Here is a 22,048-nt window from a genome sequence, read left to right as displayed (position 1 = left end):
ATATTCCCTGCCAGCATGCCACCTACCTAGGACTTAGGCAGTGAAAACCTTAGGGACAGCCATGACGTATAGTATCCTAAATTGTATATGCACCCTCAATTACATCATAATTGTAAGTTCTTGTTAAGATGTAATGTCTGGTAATCAGACATTTGGGTGTAATATGATTTTAACAGTTTATAGTGAATCATGTTATTTGCCTTTATTTACCTGTATATGAAGCCAAGTTTGCTATGAGTTCTTGTTTAGATACCAAATCCAAAGGGGAACAATTGCTTAAACCACAGTGATGCAACACTTTGAAAATATATTTAATATCCCATGCCTAACAAATACAGCATTATAATACACATTCTATTTTACGAGCAACTATAGTCAACAGCTATATGCACTATTTCACCTCAACTTGGTTTGAATTATAGACATGCAACTGGCATGAATTTAGTACAGCACATTCAATATTGAAATTGCCCAGGCAATGAATAAAAAACACACCACTACAGTTTTTCATCTTGGTACTTTCCACATTTGTTAAATAATATTTACTTATGTGATTTTGTAAGAAGGTACAGTAAATCCCCCTTTTGGAGTTATCTGAAAAGAACATTATTATGTATGAATTTACATAAAAGTTGTAGTACAGGGACATTTAAAAATATGTTTTTTTTTCTCCAAAATAAAAAGAACAAAAACAAGACATTTGTATGCTGTGTTAAAAAGCTGTTTATGGATAGCAATGGAGCCATGCACTTATAGTATAAATTGGAAATGGCACCACTGCTATATTTGAAGATTTGGGCAGAGCCCAGCTATTCATTGAGACAGTTATGAACTCATAAACTACTGTGTGTCAGTGGCAGGAACAGCACACATGATTTCAAGTGTAATCCCTGATCATACACAGGGTTATTCACTAAAGGGTGAAGAGTTTGGAGAAGGCAGGAGAAGGGAACAATCTAGGCCAAAATAGCTGATTCTGAAAAATTCTCCACTTAAGCTCACTTTCCAGTTCAGCTACTTTGGCCTAGATTGTTAAATTCTCCTGCCTTCTCCAAACTCTTCACACTTTTGTGAATAGACCTGATAGTTTCGGAATAGTCTCATTCCTGTAGCCTGAAGTTGGCTTACAGTCAGTTGTATTAGGGCCTGCTCCTACAAGGTTCTTACCTGTCCTACTAAGCTCTAATATTTCCCAACAATGTGAGAACAAGCTGCAGTTAATGCAGATGAAATGGCTTCAATATATTGGGGAAAAAAGCAATTCTTTCTTACACAACTGACATCATTAGAGGGAGCTTGTTTGATCTACTGCTTTTTTGGCTTTTTGTAAAAGTGGAAGTGAAGCGGTATATAAAAGAAAAAGGCCATACTGTGTTAGAATGTACAGCATATTAGCACATTATGGCCAACTTACCTTGTAGATAATCCCCTTCTCCCCTCTGTTGCTGGTGCTTCCATCTTAACCCGGTCTTCTTCTGGGTTCAGCATATTGGGCCATTTGATTAGCTGTTTCACCATAATGTAACTTCCATGCGCATGAGAGTTAGTTCATTTTGGCACAGGTCCTCGCCAAGCCTGTGTACTGAGCTGTGCTGCACATGTGTGGCTCATTGCACAGAAGAAAAAAATTCTGACACGCAGGTAGGAGCTTTTTTAGCAGAAGAGACTTAGACAGTTCCTTCTGCATAAATAACCCCCCGCCTGTCAGCAATTTTTAAATATAAGACTTCTACTTCTCCGGAGGCCCATATCTCCTGTTTTTACTCCAGCTTAACTGTTTTCACTGCAGCCGTCACCAAACTCTTTAGCATTCAGAAATTCCAGGAGTGTGGGATGCCTGTGTTCCCCACTGTGGGTTTCATCCTCTGATTCTCATGTCACAACAGGACAAAGCTAGGACAAACAGGTTAGAGGATGCAACCACAGCACATGGGAAGGGAACCCCAACAGGTGACACTCTTGGAAGTAGTGAATACTGAATACTGAGTCTGGATGAGACTGCAGGAAATAGGAGACCATAACTGCCAGTGAGGTGAGTATAGTAGCTCTTCTATTGCAATGAGCTACCAAATCATGATTTTTTTTACAGACTTACAGGGTCACTTTAAGAGGTGGATGAAGTGGTATCCTTGCTATGAGTTAATGGTACTGAATGGCAATTCAGGCTCAAAGATATGAAACAAGAGCATCAGGGTAACAGCCAATCCACTTAATCTTTAAGAAGGAGTGGCCAGAACCCTTCAAGCTATTTTCAGTGCTATGTTTCTGTGTGTCTATGCTATTCAGTATTTGGCAGATTCTCCACTGTGGTATGTAGAGAACTGCTCTTCAGGTAACAATGAAGGCTCAGCCAAAATGCTGTCTGCACACTGCAATGTGTGCTGGAGAACAGAAGGGCTTGGACAACAGTGTCGATACATCAGGGAATAAAATACTGCCCTACTGAACTACAAATTATTATTATTATTATTTCTTTTGTGTAGGTTAAAAAATAGGATTAAATGCAAATAAATGATTCTCATTCATATAAATGCATGTTGTGGCTTTTCACAAAACCTCAGAACATGGATCATACATTTACACATACATTTTGGGATTTCATTCATTTCTGCCAAGAATGCAGACTACAGAAAAATGTAAACTGTAAAAGTGTATAATGACATTAGAAGATCATCAATCCAGGAAATCTACAATTTTGAAAAAGATCATCTGACCTATCTGACCTGTGTGAAAGAATCAATCTGCTGTTGTAATTTGTCTGGCCAGTTGCTATTTCTCCCCTAAGATAAGATCAGAGCCTTGGGTGCTTGTTCTGTACATGTATAAACACACTTGGCCAATAAGAATGATCATGTTTATGCAGCAATTGTTCCAATCATTCATTGTTCTGTTGTTAAAAGTGTTGGTTATGTGTTTAGATGAAGCACTGAGATCTTGAGGAATGCTGAATTAAATTTTACTTGATTAGAAGAACATTAAACTTTTTAATACAGCATTGTGAAGGAAACAGATTTTTTTTTACTGTGTATCATAGATCAGCATACACATAGAGATAATCATTGCACTACAGCGCCATCTATAGCTCAAAATACATATTAGTATATGCTGTTGTATTTCCAACACTTCTCAGCAGCATATCCATTGCTATATGACGTTTATCTTCCCCGAAGGAAACTGTGATGATCCTTTGACTGCATCTGCAGTCATTTCTTCTGATGATCAATATTGAATGTAGATAATAGCTTGCTCTTGAGTGTCCCTAAGCAGATAATACTTCAAGTTGATGTGCTTTGTTCTAGGGTTGACCCTTTCTGATTGTATTAGCTTTATACATTCCTGGTTATCTTCGAAGATCTTCAAAGATGTCTACGCTGATGTCCATTAAAAGCTGGTGAATCCATATTGCTTCTTGACATGTGTGTGCTACTGCTATGTATTCAGCTTCAGTTGAGGAAAGTGCAACAGTTGTTTGCTTTCGGCTAGACCAACTTATGGAAGATGTAACCACTTGTGGATTTGCGGTCTGTGCAGTCTCCGGCCCAATCAGCATCCGCATATCCAACTAATTTGGGATTTGATGCTGCTGGCAGTCGTAGCTTCATCCAAATTGTTCCTTTTAAGTATTGTATTACCCTCTTTACGGCGTTCCAGTTATGCTGACAGGGTGCTGCAACTTTTCTAGTGAGTATGCCCACTGCTGCCATTATGTCTGGTCTTGTCACAGTAGCAATGTATAGTAGCTTTCTGATTGCTCTGCGGTACATGTCATTGTTGGGTAGCAAGATTTCTGCTTCATTGCTCTTTTGGTAGCCAGGTTCCATTGGTGTTTTTACTTGCTTTGTATTGTGCATATGGAATTGTTCCAAAATTTCTGCAGTTTTCTGACTTTGGTTGAGAAGATTGCTTCCATCTTCTCCCCTCTCTATTTGAATTCCCAGATAGTGACTGATGTTTCTTAGCTCTTTAATTTCAAAGTTTATTTTAGTTTGTTAATTATTTGACTGTAGTCCCCTTCTTGTTCAAAACAGGTTATAAGGTCATAAATGTAAATTAGGATGTATGTCTTCTGTCTTCTTGATTACTAGAATAAAGACAGGGATCTGCTTTGCTTCTTGTGAATTCCTCTTTTGTGAGTATTGCATTCAAATTCTCATTCCACATGCTTACCGATTGCTTTAGTCTGTAGATGCTTGTGGAGTGTTTTACGACGGGAGCAAATGTTTCATCGTAGTCTTCTCCAAATTTCTGGGAGTATCCCTTGGCAACTAATCTGCCCTTGTATTTGTGAATATTTCCTTCTGCATCGAGCTTAACCATAAAAGTCGATTTGCTTACTATTTTTTATGTTTTCCCATGATGTTGGTTCGAGTATGCTATAAGGCGAATTTATCAAAACAGGAGCAGACAAAATCGGGAGAAGCTGCGCAGGGCAACCAAACAGCTTCTTTTCTAAGTTTGTTCAGTTAAGATTTAAAAATGAGAGAGAGGCACTGATTGGTTGCCATGCACAGATGCTCCAGATTTTGTCTGCTCCAGTTTTGATCAATTCCCTTCTATGTGTCTTAGCCGTATATGACAGCTTGCAGGGTGGTATTCCCTTTGTCGCCCGAGTGGATCTTCTAATTTCAGGTTGTTCAGCAGAATTTAACATGGGACTTAACTTATCCATTGTGAGTTCCACCTTTTGTTCTCCTGTGCGGCTTTACTTTGCTCATCTTCCTTTGCTGGTTCACTGGGAAAATTCACTTTACAACCTTCCGGGATCATTGTTTCTGGTGATGGGTTCTCATTGAAATAAAATCTGTGACTTATTGTCACTTTGTCAGTCTTTGGGTGGAGGAATCTCTATCCCTTATCTTGTTGACTATAGCCCACCAGGATACCTACAATGGCTGTGTTCTCCAACTTGGATCACTTCTCACTGAGAATAATCGCATAAACCTTACATCCAAACATTCTAATGTGCCCTGTGCTTCCATCCATGCCACATCCATGCCACATTTCAAATGGGTTGCTTTCAACAACTTTTGATGGTAGTCGGTTCTGTAGGTATGTTACAGTCATGACAGCTTCTCCTCAGTACTTCTTAGGTAGGCTGGCGTCTGACAACATGTATCTGGCTATTTCTATAAGAGTGTGGTTTTTCCGTTCTGATACGTTCTAGAGTTTACGGCGTGGTGGTCTGGTGTACTGTACCTTGTTTCTTTAGACATGATTCCACTGCCTTGCTGATGTATTCCTCTCTGTTGGCGGTGCGTATAATCCCTGAATTCTGTTGGAAATTGTTCCTGGACATGGCTACAAAATCTGGAAGTTTTTCTGATGTTTTATTCTTGTGCTTCATTAGATAAATTGTTCAATACCTGGAGTAATCATCAATGAAGGTCAGTATATATCTGTTCCCACCTGATATGGGAGTTTTAATTGGTCCGCACACATTGCTGGGTATGAGCTCCATGGGGTGGGTGGTCTTTCATTGGGTGGCCAGTGGAAGTGGGGTACATGTTGCCTTTGCTTCCATACAGCATTTGCATGTCATGAGCATTTGGCAAGGCAGTATAGTTATATCTTCTAATAAGCCTCTCTTTATAATATCCTTTATGGCTTCTGGGTTTCGGTGCCCTGGTCATCTGTGCCATGGGTGGATACATTTGTTGTGTGGATTATGAGTGGCTGCTTTGACTTGTTCATCTGTGGTGATGAGTCTGTACCGGTGTTCATCCAATTTTCCTTTTGTGAGGATTTGCTTATTGTTTCGGATTGTACATTCATCACCTCAGAAATTAATTGTGAGACTGTTATTATCAGGGGTTTTTACTGATAGAAGATTCCCTTCTAGGTCTGGACATACAGTACATTGTTCACGAGGATACTCTGCTTGTCCCCTGATTGTGTGATGAAGTTCAAGAATCCTTGACCAATGCAATGCTTTCCTAGTAATACTTTTTGTGTTTCCTAGGAAAGCATTGTCCTTTGCACTGAAATCAATTTCTGTAAAAAAGGTCTCATCACTAGTCATGTGGCTTGTTGCGCCTAAGTCAATACACCATCCATGTGGTATACTGTTCTTAGTCACTTTAAAGGTAGCACTCCATGATGTGCCTGCAGTCTCCTTTGTACCTGCCTTAACTCTTTCTCTTGTAGGTGCCTCTCACGTTCGCTGCTTGGCTCTCCAGTTGGAACTGTCCTTTTTCGGATGAACAGTGTTTTTACAGCGAAAACACACTCTGATTTCTTCGTTTGGCTTTGCGCTCTCATGCACCTTTAGGGCTTTCTCATTTACATAATTGTACATATTTTCTTTCCTTCTGTAATATTCATTGATTATTTTCCTTTGGGGTATTCTAGTGTTAGTTCCTGCTTAGGTCTGGTTTCTAGAGTGCTAATAAGAGCACTGTATGACTCTGGAAGGCTGCATAGCAGTAATGCCACCACATGGTTATCTTTCATTGCCTCTCTTCTCCGGTAAGGCAGTTCACATACCTTTAGCTGTATTCCCTGGTACTGTGCGCTAGGTGCCTTGCATTCACATGCATTTGAATGGCATTCCAACGCACCTCTGAACAAAAATGCTGCATTACTGTGCAGTGAAAAAAATTCCACCGCATACAACCCAGAGTATTACAGTACCATGTGTTGCACTGCAACAAATGGCCCCTGGATGGTGCATTGGGATTCTTTTCAAATGAATGACAATGCAATGCACCTAGTGCATGGTACCACATGCTAGGTGCACTGTGCGATAGCATGTGTTAAATGCACAGTACTGTGTGTTTAGCGCAATGCTATGATGTGAACGGGCCCTAAAGACTTTCTGTGCTATCTGGAGGGGGGATAAGGAGAATGAGAGGGGTTATCTTATTAAACAAATAAAGCTGGTATACACCTTAAAAACTGTTCATGCTACATCTGTTCTTCTTGTACTTGCATAGTGTGTGCTTTTTGAAAATCTGTGAAAATGTTGTTCCTTGATACATTTGAAAGGATCTATTAAATTACAAGGAATTATGTATTTATTACTATTTTTTAGGTAAATCTGTCACAAAAAAAGGCAATTCTCCAAATCAATCAATAAATCAATCAATTTGAATAGCAAACACAAACTCAAGTTGTAAAATCGTCCATCACGAACATTTATAGAAAAGATGCACCATGGAATGACGCTCACATTTGAGCATGCAATTAAAAGAGCAATATAACCATAAGGTGGAGAAATACAGACACACATCCAAACTGGTTTTGATTAACACAGATGTAGCAGCTGCCCTTCTCCTGCCCTTAATTGATTTGGGATTGGCAGACAAATAGCTGTGTTTCAAATTTTTATTCTGGGACACTTATGATGTGAAAGTTTAAATTAAAAGCAAGCATTGCTTTATAGGCTTCTGAATGCCAGGAGTTGAAGGTTGACATCCCGGTTATGTGATCACTGTGATTGGCTGTCACATGATTAGGAGCCCAACCCCCTGGCTTCTGATCGTAGACAGTCACTGGTAGCAGTTAGTAAGCACATATGCAAGCCCTGATTCCTTCTTTGTAGTGTTACACAATGTTTGTGCTTTACTGCTCCTTTTCAAAGAAAGGTTATGAGTCAGCTAAGTCAATGAAGACATTTCCCTCCCTGCAAGGTACTCGCACACTGAGAGATACTTTTGGTGACTAATCTTCAGATTGCTTTAGTTTATTAACGTAGAAAAAAAAATTGTGGAAGTCAATTTTGGGAAAATGTAAAACTTATTTTAAAAAGATGTTAAACTCATGTATAACTCAAAATATGCAATCACTGAAAATATGCTAAACTGGCTGGTAATAATTGTGAGAGTCTATGAAGTATCTATTGGTAGCAACAAATAACCTGAGACCTTAGGCCTGGGGGTGGGCAGATGTTGGAGTGCGGGAAGTGTTTCCCTAGGCCTCAATTATGTAAGAGGCCTGTGCTGTTGCTAGAAGAGAACCAGGAAAGCGGATGGCTGCTGAAGGTACCCGGAACATAGTGGACCTCAGGAGATATCAGGTGTCTCTCCTGCTGAGCATCTGTGCCCATCTCTGCTCATCTGCTACTCAAATTTCCATTAGCTGGGCTACAAATGGATCTACATTCTCCAAATCAACCAATCAATCAATCAATCAATTTGAATAGCAAACACAAACTCAAGTTGTAAAATCGTCCATCACGAACATTTATAGAAAAGATGCTAAAAAGGGTCTGGTGAGTCTGGAGTGTATGTCTGTAATGGAGGTCTTGGATGTCTAGGATCCCTATACCCTCTCTCCCCAGTGTGAAGATGTTAATAAAACTTATTCAGCATTGTACTTCTGGAGTGGATATTAGCTTTGTGGGGAATAGAAGAGGGTGGTTAGATGCTAATAGGGAAGCTGAAGAACAAAACCCCTAGACATCTAGTAATGACCCCAGATATTCTGGCGGCTCCTTCGGGGATGAGAGCTACATGTGAAATATGAATAAATGTGCATTGAGTTTTTTGATGAGAAAATGAGAGCTATGTGATGCATATATTATATGTCAGTCTTTTTTAACACCTTTTTTATATAACTTATTAATCAAATATTTAATGTGTGGTGCCAACAGCAATTGTTCACTATATTGTAAACACCCGCATAACTATGGCACCTCCGTGCCTAATAAATAATCATTCAGATTAAGTATCGCTAAATTATAAATAAATGGCAGTTAGTTCAAATAATTGTAGCTGCAAGCAATACAAGTGAACCATAAACAATCTATAATTACACTATAGGCAACAGCATGCCATTGTATGGAGTAAACACCCCTAACCTGACATAACCTGTCATATAAGCTGTATATTTATGATTTTGGCATCAAACAGAAAGCTTTATCATCACAGGTTTATGCTGTTCCCATTTAGCTAATACATATTGGGAGGGGAGTCAAAAAAGTGATTTTGTAGACTCCGTAATTTATGGATATTTTAATTTGTAATTACTCAGAAAGCAGAGGATTACAAAAACATATCAGTACTTAAAACCAGGGACATTTCAGGGACAAACATTCCCAACAAAAGCTCAAACCGGGGATAATTTGTATGCATGTTATGATAATTGCTATATCTGATTAATGTGGTGGAAGAGTTCTCTAAAATAAACCTGTTCATGGAGCACTTAGAAAAAACTAAAGCTAACTAAAACAAAAAACTGCATCATAAATTAATTTAATTAACACTGTCAATAACCACTGTCACTGCTATAAAATGACATATGTACCTGCTTGTGTTATGTCTTAGACAGCCTAGATCACATAGTCTTTGACTACAAGAAACATTGTGAGAGAAAAGCTGCTTTAGGTATGTGTACCTCTGGGTGCCTGTTCTTTAAAGCTGTCAGCAGCTTTTTTGAGTGACAAAGAGACCATAAGATCACTTGAAACGAAGGATGTTCAGATACCAGTGCCGATACTTGGCATTTTCATGAGAACTACCAGGGTTGCAGCTGGGTCCTGGCTCTGGCGCTCCACCAGCATCCTGAAATCATTAATCTGTATTGTTTTAGAAACACTTTCACAAGACAATAAACAAAATGTATCAGTACTTGTATCTGCGAGTACTTGAACAAGTATCAGTAATGGAACCTGACAAAATTGTATCGGTGCATCCCTCATATATATTTATAAAAACATTTTAATTTTAATTAAAACAGGGATACACAAATCCCTGGAGTTCCGTATGCTCCTTAAAAATGACAGCTGCCTCCTAACTTTTGAATTTTTCTATAGTCTAGTCTTGGAGCTGGAAAAGTATCTGTACTTGTACTCGTACCGAGTACGGTACTTGGTATCTGATCATCCCTACTTGATACTAATGATAAGTGAACTGATTTAGAAAAAAATATTCACCTGAATCGATGCATGATGCAACGAAATCCTCCGCTTCCTCCTGCTGCTGTGCCTCCAATGCCTGGTCTATTATACCATGCAGTGTGTACTCCAGCAGGAACATCTGAGGCACATTTGACCTGTTCTCTGACAGATAAGGTCCACCAAAGGAGGTGAGCTTTCCAACTAACAGTGAAGCATGGTTGAAAGCATGGAGGTAGATATAAAACATAGTTGAATGTCAATTCAACTTGAAGGAGAGTTATTTTACAGACTGCACTGTAAATATTGGACACTTTAAAGGCTGGATGATTGTTATTTTTTCATATGAGATATTACACATTGGGGTTATTGTTTACACATGTTGCACTTTATATAGGGGGGCAAATTCCATTAGCTAGAATGGGAGCAGCCAGCAAATTTGCCAAGCTGGCATTGGGATGCTGCAATGGGGACCAAGCAGTTAAACATCAAAATAAGTTTTTGCTGACAGCCACAAACGTTTTTCCATAAAAATGTCTATGGACTGTGAACACAAAGGGCGGTACACATAAATATGTAAATCCACCACAAGGCAATTCACAGTAATGTAGCACAATACAGCAGTGAATAAGGGGGAGGGGGTGGTACAGTACACACTACATAGCCCAACACACTGCAGAAACTATAGTTTCACATTAGAAAACCCCCATTATTGGTCCGTCTAGGCCACCTGATTACAGTTCAAAAGCCAGGAAATGCATGATTGGTAATTGGCTGGAATGGTGGTGAACAACTGCATTGCAGTTTTTTTCTGACTGGCAAACAACTAGAATTTGGGTCAAAGTTATCGTCGATCTGAATACGAAACTCACCCTTAAATTGGTAGGAAGAAAAATAGCTTTGCCCTGAGATGGGCTATGAAATGTATGTTCTCGGTACAGAAATAATGTAACATTCTACATTTTGTAGGCTTAAAAAAAGAATAAAAAAATAAAGTTAGATACAGTGTTGATTTCCATTATACACCGTTTATAAACGAAATCTACTTTCTTCCCATATTAAGTTTAGTCTATCTAATTTCCTTGCCATTTGCTTAGTTCATCATCAGTCATTTAATAGCTTGCAGGTGACTAGGGAAAGCCAGCCAGCTGGAAATCTCATCCTGAAAATCCATAAATCAAAAAACAATGTGTACATGGTTCCTGAATGAAAATAATTGGCATACTTTTCCACTGTCTCGTAGTCCATTATTCAGCAATATATTGTTATACTCCAGGTGTTAGCAAGTAAATGCATCTCTTGAGCAATGTAAGATATTTCTCCACAGCAATACAAGGCAGACACTTCCATCACTAGCATATCTAGGCCAAGGGATAGGAAGAAGAAGCAGCTGCTTTTGGTACTTCAGCAGGATGAGGGCACAAAAAGGGCAGGACAAGCAAACTATCCTGCTGAATTAATTGACAGCTCATGGAGGAAGGCATACCTTGGCTTTTTTGCCTTGGGTGCTAAAGGACCTTATCTCGCCACTGATCATTAGTAGTGTTGCAGTTTATAAGAAATTAGTAAATTGGTCCCATGAAACTAGGCTTTAAACACTCTAGTATTTTAACATGCAAGACCAAAAAAACAAAAAACAAATTGTCTTAAATTGTCCCCTCCCTACAGCAAAAACTCACCTTTCCTTTACTCCCTCCCACATAGCAGCTGGAAACAAAGAGAATACCTGGTCCTTCCATACTCACTTCCCTTCCTCTCAGGTGACAGCACTGCTTCTTGGTGAATTACCTAGTATTGTCACATAGGGTCAGAGAAAACATCATTAGCTCTGTGTAAGCTCTAACTAGTAACTTGAAATTTACACAGGCTTTTCTTTGCTCCTTCTGGTAGAGTAGTGGGAGAAGGAGGGAAAGGTGTGTATGTGTTGTTGGAATTTAAGTTTGATTTAAATTTCATATTCAATAATGAAGTAGACTTATAGGACAACAACAAAAGTCATGTATACCCCCTCACCCATGCAAGTAGCCAATCTGATTTTTAGACAAATTTGGTTGTGGGTGGGCCCTTGCCATCCTCCCGTAAAATGCAGGCCTGATTGCCCTGCAATATATGTGATGATGTCAAAGAGCTGGGATTCGCCAGGCAGGAAGGTGAAATAGTTTTGAGGGACAAGTTGCATCAAGAGAAGGGAGCCTGCTGGAGAAAGGAATAAGATAAGATGTTTTCTTATTCTTTACCTTTCTATCCAAGTGAGCATTTAATCCATGCTGTGAAGGGGGAGGGGTCCCACTGCATGAGTACATTTAAAAGCAGCCTGGAGTTAGGCTTTAAAATGTAGTAAAAGGGAATGATGCTGGCATAACAATAGTTCATTTTTTCCTTACCTTCGTCAGACTTTACTTTGACTTTTTCTTAAATTATTTACCCTAAAAACCATGGCCAAAATGAAATGTAAGTTTGGCAGTCTGACAAGGGGAAATTACCCTTTCCTTTTAAATTTAATAAATATTCCCCTAAGTGTTCGCTCCTATAACAAAACATGATCTATCTACTTTGCAGCCCTAGGAGTTAGCAGTCAGGTCAGTGGGTCAGTCACTGACCTCTAAACAGGCAGCAAACTAAAGTCAATGGATATACCTGTAGGCAGTTTTGATAAAAGGATTCCTCACTCAAATTATTTGACCTTAGTTATTTATGCCTTCACCACACCTAGTAATTTGCAGATGCTTGTTTGCAACCCTTCAATTAGCCTTACAAATCTGTGCAAAAAAAATAAAATAGTTTTGATAAAGTCTCACAGCCCTTTCAAAATGCAGTTTTGTTTAGCTAAATTTCAATTAGTTAGTGACGTATTCATGTTTACTGGTACAAATAAACAAGTTAATAACAGCTATGAAAAATAGAGGTCAAGATGTGTCCAGTCCTGTTTGAAAATTGTCTAATAAAAAGGTATAGAAGGGATTGCTGTGGAATGGCTTTGTATTTAGAGCATTCAGCATTGTCTAGTCCTGTCATGTCACAACACACAGTGTAAAATGCTGTGCTAAAATAATACACTTCTTGAAGAAACCTTCATGTTGGATTTTACTATGGAAAATGTAAGAATTAGGAGTAAAACAATGTTTTCACATTTAAAATAATTCTTCCTCATATGGAATTACCAGTACAACATATACAATACTGACATTGAAACAGAATACCCACAAGTGGCTTTAGCCTTCCATCCTTCCAAAAGAAATATGTATTCATTAACATTTTTACAAGAAGCTGCTGAAAACTAACCTGGCCAAGTCTAGGCTTTATAGAGGGTGTCAAAGCTTTGGCAACATCTATGAGGAAAATGATTTGCTGCTACCAAGATGGAAATGAAAATCCCATGACATAATAATGGCATACAATATGTACATGAAATATACTAGTGTAATGCCCCTGTGTTAAAATACAGTTGCAAAATAATTTCTTTGTTCCTGTTTAATTTTTGTAAAATATATTTTTTGTTTTAGTTTAGAATTTTTTTATACTAAAAACTATTACTATTACTGTTATCTTAACGGTTTTGTTTTCAAAGCTAATGCTTCCCATGAATAAAGGTTTTAGGGTTCATTTGTTACTGTTATGTCAAATAGTCATAGCCCACTCTATGGTCCTGGTGCTCTTTTACTCATGCACATGACCAAGATCCTGCTCCTTCAGCAAGTGACTCATTATTTGATAAAATAATTCAACTCATCCTTGCCAGTGTCATAGCTTTAACCCCTTCATGACCTGACTGTTTTGGCCATGGTGTACGTTAAGGACCGTAGCTGTTTTAACACTTCTGCAAACACATGCTAAAATCTGAATTTTTGGATAGAAAATTACTTTAAACCCCCAAACAAGTAGTTGAGGTTTTGTAAAAAAAAAAAAATGGCAGCTGAATTTTTTTATGTCACACTATATTTGTGCAAATGTTTAGCAAATTAATTAATTAGGAAAAAACATTTAAAAGAATGTTAGCGCAAGCAAACACAATTTAATACCCAATTTTTTGTGAAATATAAAAGATGGGGTTCCATCAGGTAGATCAGTACCAAACATGTAACGCACTATATGCGCCATTGCAAAATGCCCGTGCAATGGCGCAAAACTATGGTGTTCAAAATTTCCCATAGGTGACAATTTAAAAGCTTTTACCGCCCCCATGTGATAGCGTTTGGAGGTGATGCTTTATGGACACATCTGGGGTCTATCAGATAAAAGATACCCTTTATTTGCAGATACTGTATGTATTTTAAAATGTGTATTGTGTATGGTAGAGTTTAAAACAAGTGTCAATGCACAGGTCAGGTTTTGAAGGGCAATGGGGCAGAAAAAGGGGTGCTGTCCTTTTTCCCTTATTATAACAGTCGTGGTAGTGTTTCAGAATTGGCTGCTTTGGCAGTTAGCGGTATGTTAAATATGAATTGTGTAGCCCCAATTCTTGACTCTTGTATCACCTGTGTTGGATTTTATGTAATATTTGAACTATTATGGAGTGTGCCTGAAATCAGCTGCAGCTGAAATAGGAGAAAGGTTGCTGGATTTTTTTTTCTAATTATGGAATTATGAAAGGAATTATGAGTTTCCACCTGCATCAGATAGATTGCCATCTTTTTATAACAGGTAGCTGTCTTTATTAAAATGAGATATGGCTCCATTAGCTGATTGGCCAAATCTACATCCCCCATGTGCCTGTTGTAAACCCTGATGCAAATAAGCTTAGACTGTGCTCTTCCTCGGACAGTGACTTCTTACATTGTTTCATCGTGGATGGTGGTGAACATATGAACATCTTTCCTGTCCTTAAATGTTAATACTAACAATTCAGCTTTGTGCAGAGCTTTGCACTCGCCTTTAAGAGAGATCTGGGTAACAAGAAATCTGGGGAAATCTTTGGAATTGTTTCGCACAATGCCGCAGACCAGTGAATCTAAACAATACAGCATCTGAAACAAATGCATACTGCTATACAAATTGCCCAGATAAAGGTGATAACCCTTATTGAATAAGAAGATCCCATACAGTTTTCCAATTCGTCCCAAGAAAGTCAAGACAACAAGGAGGGTCCAGGTGACAATTTTTCCCCCATATACCCAGAAGGCAAAGGTATAGCCCCTTTTGCTCTCGCAAAGTTTATAAAACGTTATCTTATACTGAGCATGCTTTGAGGGGATATTTTGTTTGAATCCTAATCGCCCTTTGTACTTCATGAGTGATTCATCTATTGAAATATTTTTTTGTGTGGTATATACTTCAGCCAATTTTTTTTGCAGATGTGTTACCAGGGGGCATATTTTATAAAGCCTGTCATACTGGGGGTGATTTGTAGAGTGACAGAGGTTGGTACCCAATCCTCCTCCACATTAGTGGTAGTGGGGGTAACACAGCTTCTTTTAGTCGCCAGCTCACTAACAAATGGCATGTCAGTGGATGTGACAGTAAACTAACCTACGTCAAAATCTGAGTAGTGTCAGTGCTGTGAGTCGGATGCCAAGAAGGCATATCCCTCCTTCAAACTAAATTACAAACATAATTATGTTTTTATATAATGTACTACCTATCTACCTACGTAACTGACTTACAGACTGAAATAGCAACAAATTACTAAAAACATGGAGGGGAATTAATCAAAACTGGAGCAGACAAAATCTGGAGCAGCTGTGCATGACAACCAGTCATCTTCTCTCTTTCATTTTTAAATCTTAACTGAACAAAATAAACAGGGAAGCTGATTGGTTACCATGCACAACTGTTCCAGATTTTGTCTGCTTCAGTTTTGATAAATTCCCCTCACGGTGTTTAAACACACAGCCTTGATGCAGTCAATCAAAGTGATTTGAGAGCGATCGTGTGAGGCTCCCAAATCACTAGTGGCTGTTACTAATCTGCCTTGGATGCAATTACCGATCGCTCCCGCTGCTTGTTTTTGTTCATGACGGTAGATATTTTGCATAATTTTTCAACTGTGTAGTATTTGTGTCCAGAATTTTTAACAGTAAAAGACCTCCAAACAGACGCACATCCTAGGAGTGCTCCTGAGCTGTCATCCCGGAGGTTCCCAGCAAGCTTGTGACAATTTAGAGATATAGCACTGTATAGCAGCAACTAACTCTCCCTAATGGCAGACTGTAAACTCTCCCTATCTACTCCAACACATACTGACACATGCCTGCTAGGACCGCCCTTTTTAGTGAGGGGAATGGCACATGACAAAGCTCCCATTATTGGGCCTTCTAAGCCACGTGACCAAGGTTGAAAAGCCAGGACGTGCATTATTAGTAGCTGGTTGCTTTGGCAAAATTGCGCATTAGTTTGCTGTGTGCATGAACTGTGAATAGGTTGCATTTGTCTCCATATGGGTGTAATGCCTTATCTGCATCCCAGGGGCACTTAAGTTTTAATTCAGGCACGCGCATGTTTTATGTACCCTGACTGCAGTTCTCAGTACATCTTCAAAGAGCTAATTTAGTGGATGCAATGACTAAGATGCATTCTGTATACCTTTTGGTTTACATGTATGACATTTTTCCATATATTGCAGATGAATTTTGGAACCAAAAGCTGTAGAAAACAGTAAACATTAATTAATAGGATACGTCAAATTAACATCAAATTAACTCCATAACTATAATCTATCCCAACACCCTATATAAAGCTCATATGAATATATCTTAGAACAGCAAAATACTCCAGGGGCAAAAATGGATCCTGTTGTAGCCAGAAACAACAGGTGTTGTGTGTTCTGGATGTGAAAGCTGGTTGCATTGCAGCTGAATTTAAAGCCCACCCAAACATACACATTTTGTATCCCTTTTCCTTGGTTGTTGTCCTAAAACGTTCATTCAGCTTCAGTGTAAAATGATGCTGCCAGTGTTCACCAGCAGGCTTTTCTATGTGTTTCTCTTGATAATTCAGCCACTGTATCACAAGTGTTCCTCACTGGCCTCAAGGTGAGTAAGAATATTAAGACTATGGTTGTTAGAGGGGAAGCAAAGCTGGTGATACAAGTGGTGAGGTCTTCTAATCAGGGTTCTAAAGAGACAGGCATAATCAAATTCTTCTTAACATACCAAACTAAAATACCTTACCATGAGCACTAGATCTACCACAGCTATGTCCTGATTCATCTATTTACTTATTCATTTTAGCCACAAATCAGGCACAGGATTGTGATGGGGGATTTTAACATGGCATCGTAACATCATCCACAGGGCAACCTTGTCAAAAGCCTAAGACCTGGTGGATGTGCAGGGGACCCAGCTACATCCTTCATGCTCCTGCATTAAACTGGAAGAAGATCAAAGCTGTGCATCTGCTTGTTACTTCAAAAGGGAGGAACTACAGTTTACATATTTACAGTCTGAATACTACTAAACTTTGTTCAGTAATTGAGGAATTGCTCTGCCAAAATGACAATGAAAAGTGCGTAATGTTTTAAATGAGGCAGGGTTGACTGCTAGTATCATGGAGGGAGTTTAATTTTAATTATCTGCTTGTGTCTCATTGTCTGTTCATCTACAACAGTCTGCAGATACATTTGCAGTCTTTATTTGTTATTTTATGTTATTGTATTCTATCAAATACTTTACATCCCTTTAACTAAGTATCATTTTAAAAATAATAAGAGCCAGCTCAAAGTTCTGTGACCTTTATAGGCATTTGCTCTGTGGCATTGTGGATTTACATGGTTATGAACGTAATTTACAGTAGCAGGTACATTATCCATTTGCAAGGGACATTATATAAACATTTCAGACTTTAACAAGTATAGACCTTCTTACCCATTAAAATCATCTCCAAAAGTTCCCAATGTAAAGAGAAATGGGCTATGGGAACTGCAATGCCGGATGAAAGACCATAGACAATTAGACTTTACTAAACAAAAGGAATATTTATTAGTTATAACTATTATCACTATTTTTAACAAAACAGAAAGATATGATTTATTTTTACTAGCTTATATTAATGAGTGGACTTGTGCAGAAAGTGAAATGACAACATCATTTAAATGCTGACAATTGTGGAGTGAGCATATACGTATTCTGGGGAACAAAATCAGACCTGTCAAGTCACTCGAAAAAAACTCAGATGTCACCTGATATTTCGAGATGTTATCTGAGGAGCTGGACTATGTCACCTGGCTCCCGATTTTCCCTCCATCCCAGTTGTTCCATGTCTGTTAGGGGCCGTTTGTTCAGTTTAATACTGAAGTCTACTGCTGTAGCAGCCCTTGGCACTAATGATCAATAAGCCAAAAGTGTCTAATGGGTGCTCTAAATGAAATATCGTGTTAAATAATGTTCGAGCATTCAAGCACCATGAACAAATTTACGGTAGTATAAAAGCCAGAAGAATAATACAAAATAAATAAACAGAATACGACAGGAATATTTTAAATAAATGTAAATCACAGTTGCTATATTCATTACTCTCCTAGCCAATGGATGCAAAACCCTAATGATTTGGCTGTTTTGTCAACTAGAATTTTCCTGCTGTTGTTTGTTCACCGATCAAGTGTAAAGGTACACTGTCAGTTAAAGAGAAATCCCTGAAGTCCTGTAGTGGACAGATACTACTCTGAAAAAACACACAAATGGCTGTGGAGAACTTCCTTCATCCCAGGAAGAAGTGTTGACAGATAGGTGGGTTCTGCAGCTAACCTTTTCTGAATCAGATGAAACTGGCTCTGTGGAAGTTGAATGCAGACTGCATGTATTACTTTTTTTCACCGTATGCCAATGCAGTGCATTGTATTGTGGTACAATGCATTGTGCAATAAAGCACGCATTCTGGGGGCTGCATTGGGATGCCATTCATATGAATGGCAATGCAATGCACAGGCACACTTGCCATGCCGTACTGTGCATTGTGCAATAGCATGAGCTAAACACAGGCATCTTGTGCGGTTAGTGCAACATAATGATGTGACTGGGCCCTAAGACATTAATTAGAACTAAATGCAACTTCGATTAGTATAGTGTAATTGACCAGTATACTGCAGATATTGTCAAGAAAAATCTGACACACTGGGGACTTGGAGCAGGACTGTCCCTGGAAGTCAGGAACTTATGGTGACTACTAAACCATAGCTCCCAAATGTCACTTATTTGAAGGTGCTGACCCTCTTTTGGAACTAAACCTCTGTCCCTCTTACTTCCTCAGCTGTTCCTTTTTTTTGTTCTGATGTGCAGATGTATAAGAAAATGTGTTATTTAACTACCAAATGTGTTTAACAGTATTAAATCTTTTATTCAACCTTTAAAATTATTCAATTTGTTATTTTGAAAAAACTAAATAAAGTAAAAGTAGTGATGAAGAAAGCAATTTTGGGTTAAACCAAACATTTTTTGTGCGTACATTTTTATGGTCCATGTTAATAGAAGCATGGTGGGGGTGTGCCCTTTGCCTACTTATTTTGTGCTATAATATGCCCCTCTTTCCCATGTCAGAAAGTTGTCAGGTATGATAAACACATAGCCTTGGGAATACAAACATGAGTTGTCAAAAAGGCCTTAGCTCTCTAGTTGAAAAACTACAAATGCCTGCAAGCTGATAAGTCCCTGCAAACAGATAAGCACTTTGCAGTGCATATTTGCACTGCATATCTCCCAACATTTGGATAAGGCATGGGTACTTAATAAGTGTGATAGAGCATTCGGTTACAGGCCTTTGCTACCATAGGAAGCAGGGGGCTATGTAGGAGTTACTCATTCCTGGGATACACGTCTCTGACCTCCAAGGATGCCCATCAATTTAGAGCAAGATGGCAGCACAAAGGAAATCTCCTCCAAATGTGTCTTTTTTTAGTGTTTGAGAGATTCCCCCTCACTTTCTGTCCTGATGATAATGTTGTACCATACAGGTAAAGGGAACTATTCAAAAGCAATACAAACAGAAAGAGACACACTTTCTGTATCAAAGTGGGGGAAGACTGAAACCCTTGTTGATTAGTTATCACTGTCTGTGTTCTTGTTTCAGATATTTCTGGCACTTGCTTGTCTGGTGAAACCATTGTCAGCAAGAAAGGATGTGATTGTAAATCTCTCTAACGGCTCACTGGATAGCAGGAAAATGCATTGACACTGTTCTTGCACTGACAACTAAACAAAAACATGTAAAAATAGAAGACTGGGGACTCCGCAATCCATTTAATCTTCCATTTCTCAGATAAACACTTACCCACATCTGTGACATATGACTTTCCATTTTCTGGCCACTGAAAATACTGGTTCGAGAAATAGTTGCTGCCATATCCAAGAATAAATCCATCTAACTTGATGCTTTGGTTTGGACGGTGAAATTTCATAGTCAGTGTGTCACTGGTCATATTGATATGCACTTTCATGTTCAGCTTCTTTGCTGCAGACAAATAAGAGAGAGATATATAAGACTTTACTCGGTAGGAGCTTATATAATACAAATTAGGAAAATAAACAGTAAATACACCCAAGCGGTCATCTGAATAATATCGGAAAAAAAGTTTACTCTAATATGCAAGATTTAGCCACAGCCTACCTGACTGTACACCATTTTTCAGTCAGACATAATGCATCAGCATTACTGTGAAGAATAAAGTGATTTGGGAACCCCTTTTTCTTAGCTCTATTTAATGCAGAAGAGGTATTTCCAAACATGTTCCAAGCTCCTCCCATAAAGCCTTATGTATCCATTGTGTCACATGAACCGGTCAGATTCAAAACCACCCAATCAAGTTACCTCCGATCCATCACGGCCAGTTGCGCCAAAACTGAACTCTTTTCAGACCTAGACATACTTGGAGGTAATCGGATGTAAACAGACACATGTAGTGCTACATTGGGTTTCCAATCAGGTCTGCCTGAAAAACTGAGAGGTGGATCTGATCAGACTGCCTGTGTGAAAGGGCCTTACACTTGACACGTTAAGAGTAGTACATTGGATTACACAGCACTCAGATTTAAAGTGACACTAAAGTCAGGAGTTAAATCTTAAAAATGTATTTAAGTACCTTAGCCAATGACAAAAATGTAACTTATTTGTGTATCACTCAGCTGTAGATCCTCAAATCATCTCGGAATTTATGGTGACACCGTCCTTTAGCACACTAAAATCAGCATCAGTGCACAAAAAAAAATACTTTTCCGACTAAATCTAAAAGATAAAACTGTATTGCGTTAATAAAGAACAAATAGTTGTACATTTTAAATTGTGCCTTTTTGCGAAACAGTAAAAAAAAAATGAAGTAATGCACAACTGTAAATAAGCAACTTATGTTAAAAATCGTTTGTGTGCTGTGTTGGTGTGTTTGTTGTGATAAAAATGATATTGGCGTACATTTAATTGCAACACAGCGTATCACAATACACGGCAATGTGTCACAATGCTTTGCCATGCGCTGCCACACAGTTAAATTAATGTTATTTTAAAAAGAAAAAATCAAGCACTGCACCGCGTTCTAACAACGCACCGCAGAACATGTCCATGGCGTACACCACAATACGATGCGCCCTGTTGCAGGTGTACAGTTGGGCAAAAAAGTATTTAGTCAGCCACCAGTTGTGCAAGTTCTCCCGCTTAAAAAGTGGAGAAGATCTGCATGGAGGAATGGTTTGTGTGTGGTGGGGGGGGGGGGGGGGATTTTTGTTAATAGCTGTCATTGGTGGCTTCTCAGGAGAACCAGGAGTCAGGAGAACCCTTCTGGTATAAATTCATGGTTGCTAAAGTGACCATTAGCTTATAGCAGAAGAGTAAAATCCACTGACCTATGGCATACTGCGGTGGCCAGCTGAAAGCGGCTGTGTTCTGCCGTATGCCATACATTGGTGGCAGCAAAAGGATAGGGCTGATTTTTTTTCACTTGAAAGAATCCCTGATTCTTGCAGCTGGAGATCCTAATTGCCCGTGTGAATGTGTCCTTACAATATAGCTAAAGGCAAAACTTTTCTTTTTTAGGATTTGAGTATAGTGGTGAAAGTTAGAAGCCTTTTTCAGTTTTAATTGCTGTCTGTGTCCCTTGTCCTGATCACCAATATCACGGTAAATCCAAAATTTTGAGTTACCACAAGAGCAGAACTGGGGGGGAAATCTTCCAATGGGGACACTTGTTCCTGTGTATATAGAGATTATTCTCGGACTGGAAAGATATCCTTTTCCACTGTTTAGTCAACAGGACAGGAAGTGAAGGGAAATATCCAGAATGAGACACAGTAGCCAAAAAAA

The 22,048-nt window shown here is 38.8% G+C and overlaps 1 protein-coding gene across 1 annotated transcript in view; it reads right to left on the bottom strand.

The window, feature by feature from the left end:
* Positions 1-21,312, bottom strand: part of LOC108794190 (target of Nesh-SH3-like) — a 53,089-nt gene extending 31,777 nt beyond the window's left edge. The window contains exons 1-2 of the mRNA XM_018565191.1: positions 21,297-21,312; positions 20,030-20,209 (exon numbers count right to left, since the gene is read on the bottom strand). Of these exons, the coding sequence (XP_018420693.1) occupies positions 20,030-20,209; positions 21,297-21,312 (196 nt within the window). The remainder of the gene's footprint in view (positions 1-20,029; positions 20,210-21,296) is intronic.
* Between the last annotated feature and the right edge of the window lie 736 nt (positions 21,313-22,048).

The sequence above is a fragment of the Nanorana parkeri genome, unplaced genomic scaffold (genome assembly GCF_000935625.1).
Source record: "Nanorana parkeri isolate BGI_ZX_2015 unplaced genomic scaffold, ASM93562v1 scaffold821, whole genome shotgun sequence".
Taxonomy (NCBI): domain Eukaryota; kingdom Metazoa; phylum Chordata; class Amphibia; order Anura; family Dicroglossidae; genus Nanorana; species Nanorana parkeri.
The sequence above is the reverse complement of the archived record's forward strand: the minus strand, read 5'-3'. Positions and strand labels throughout refer to the sequence as shown.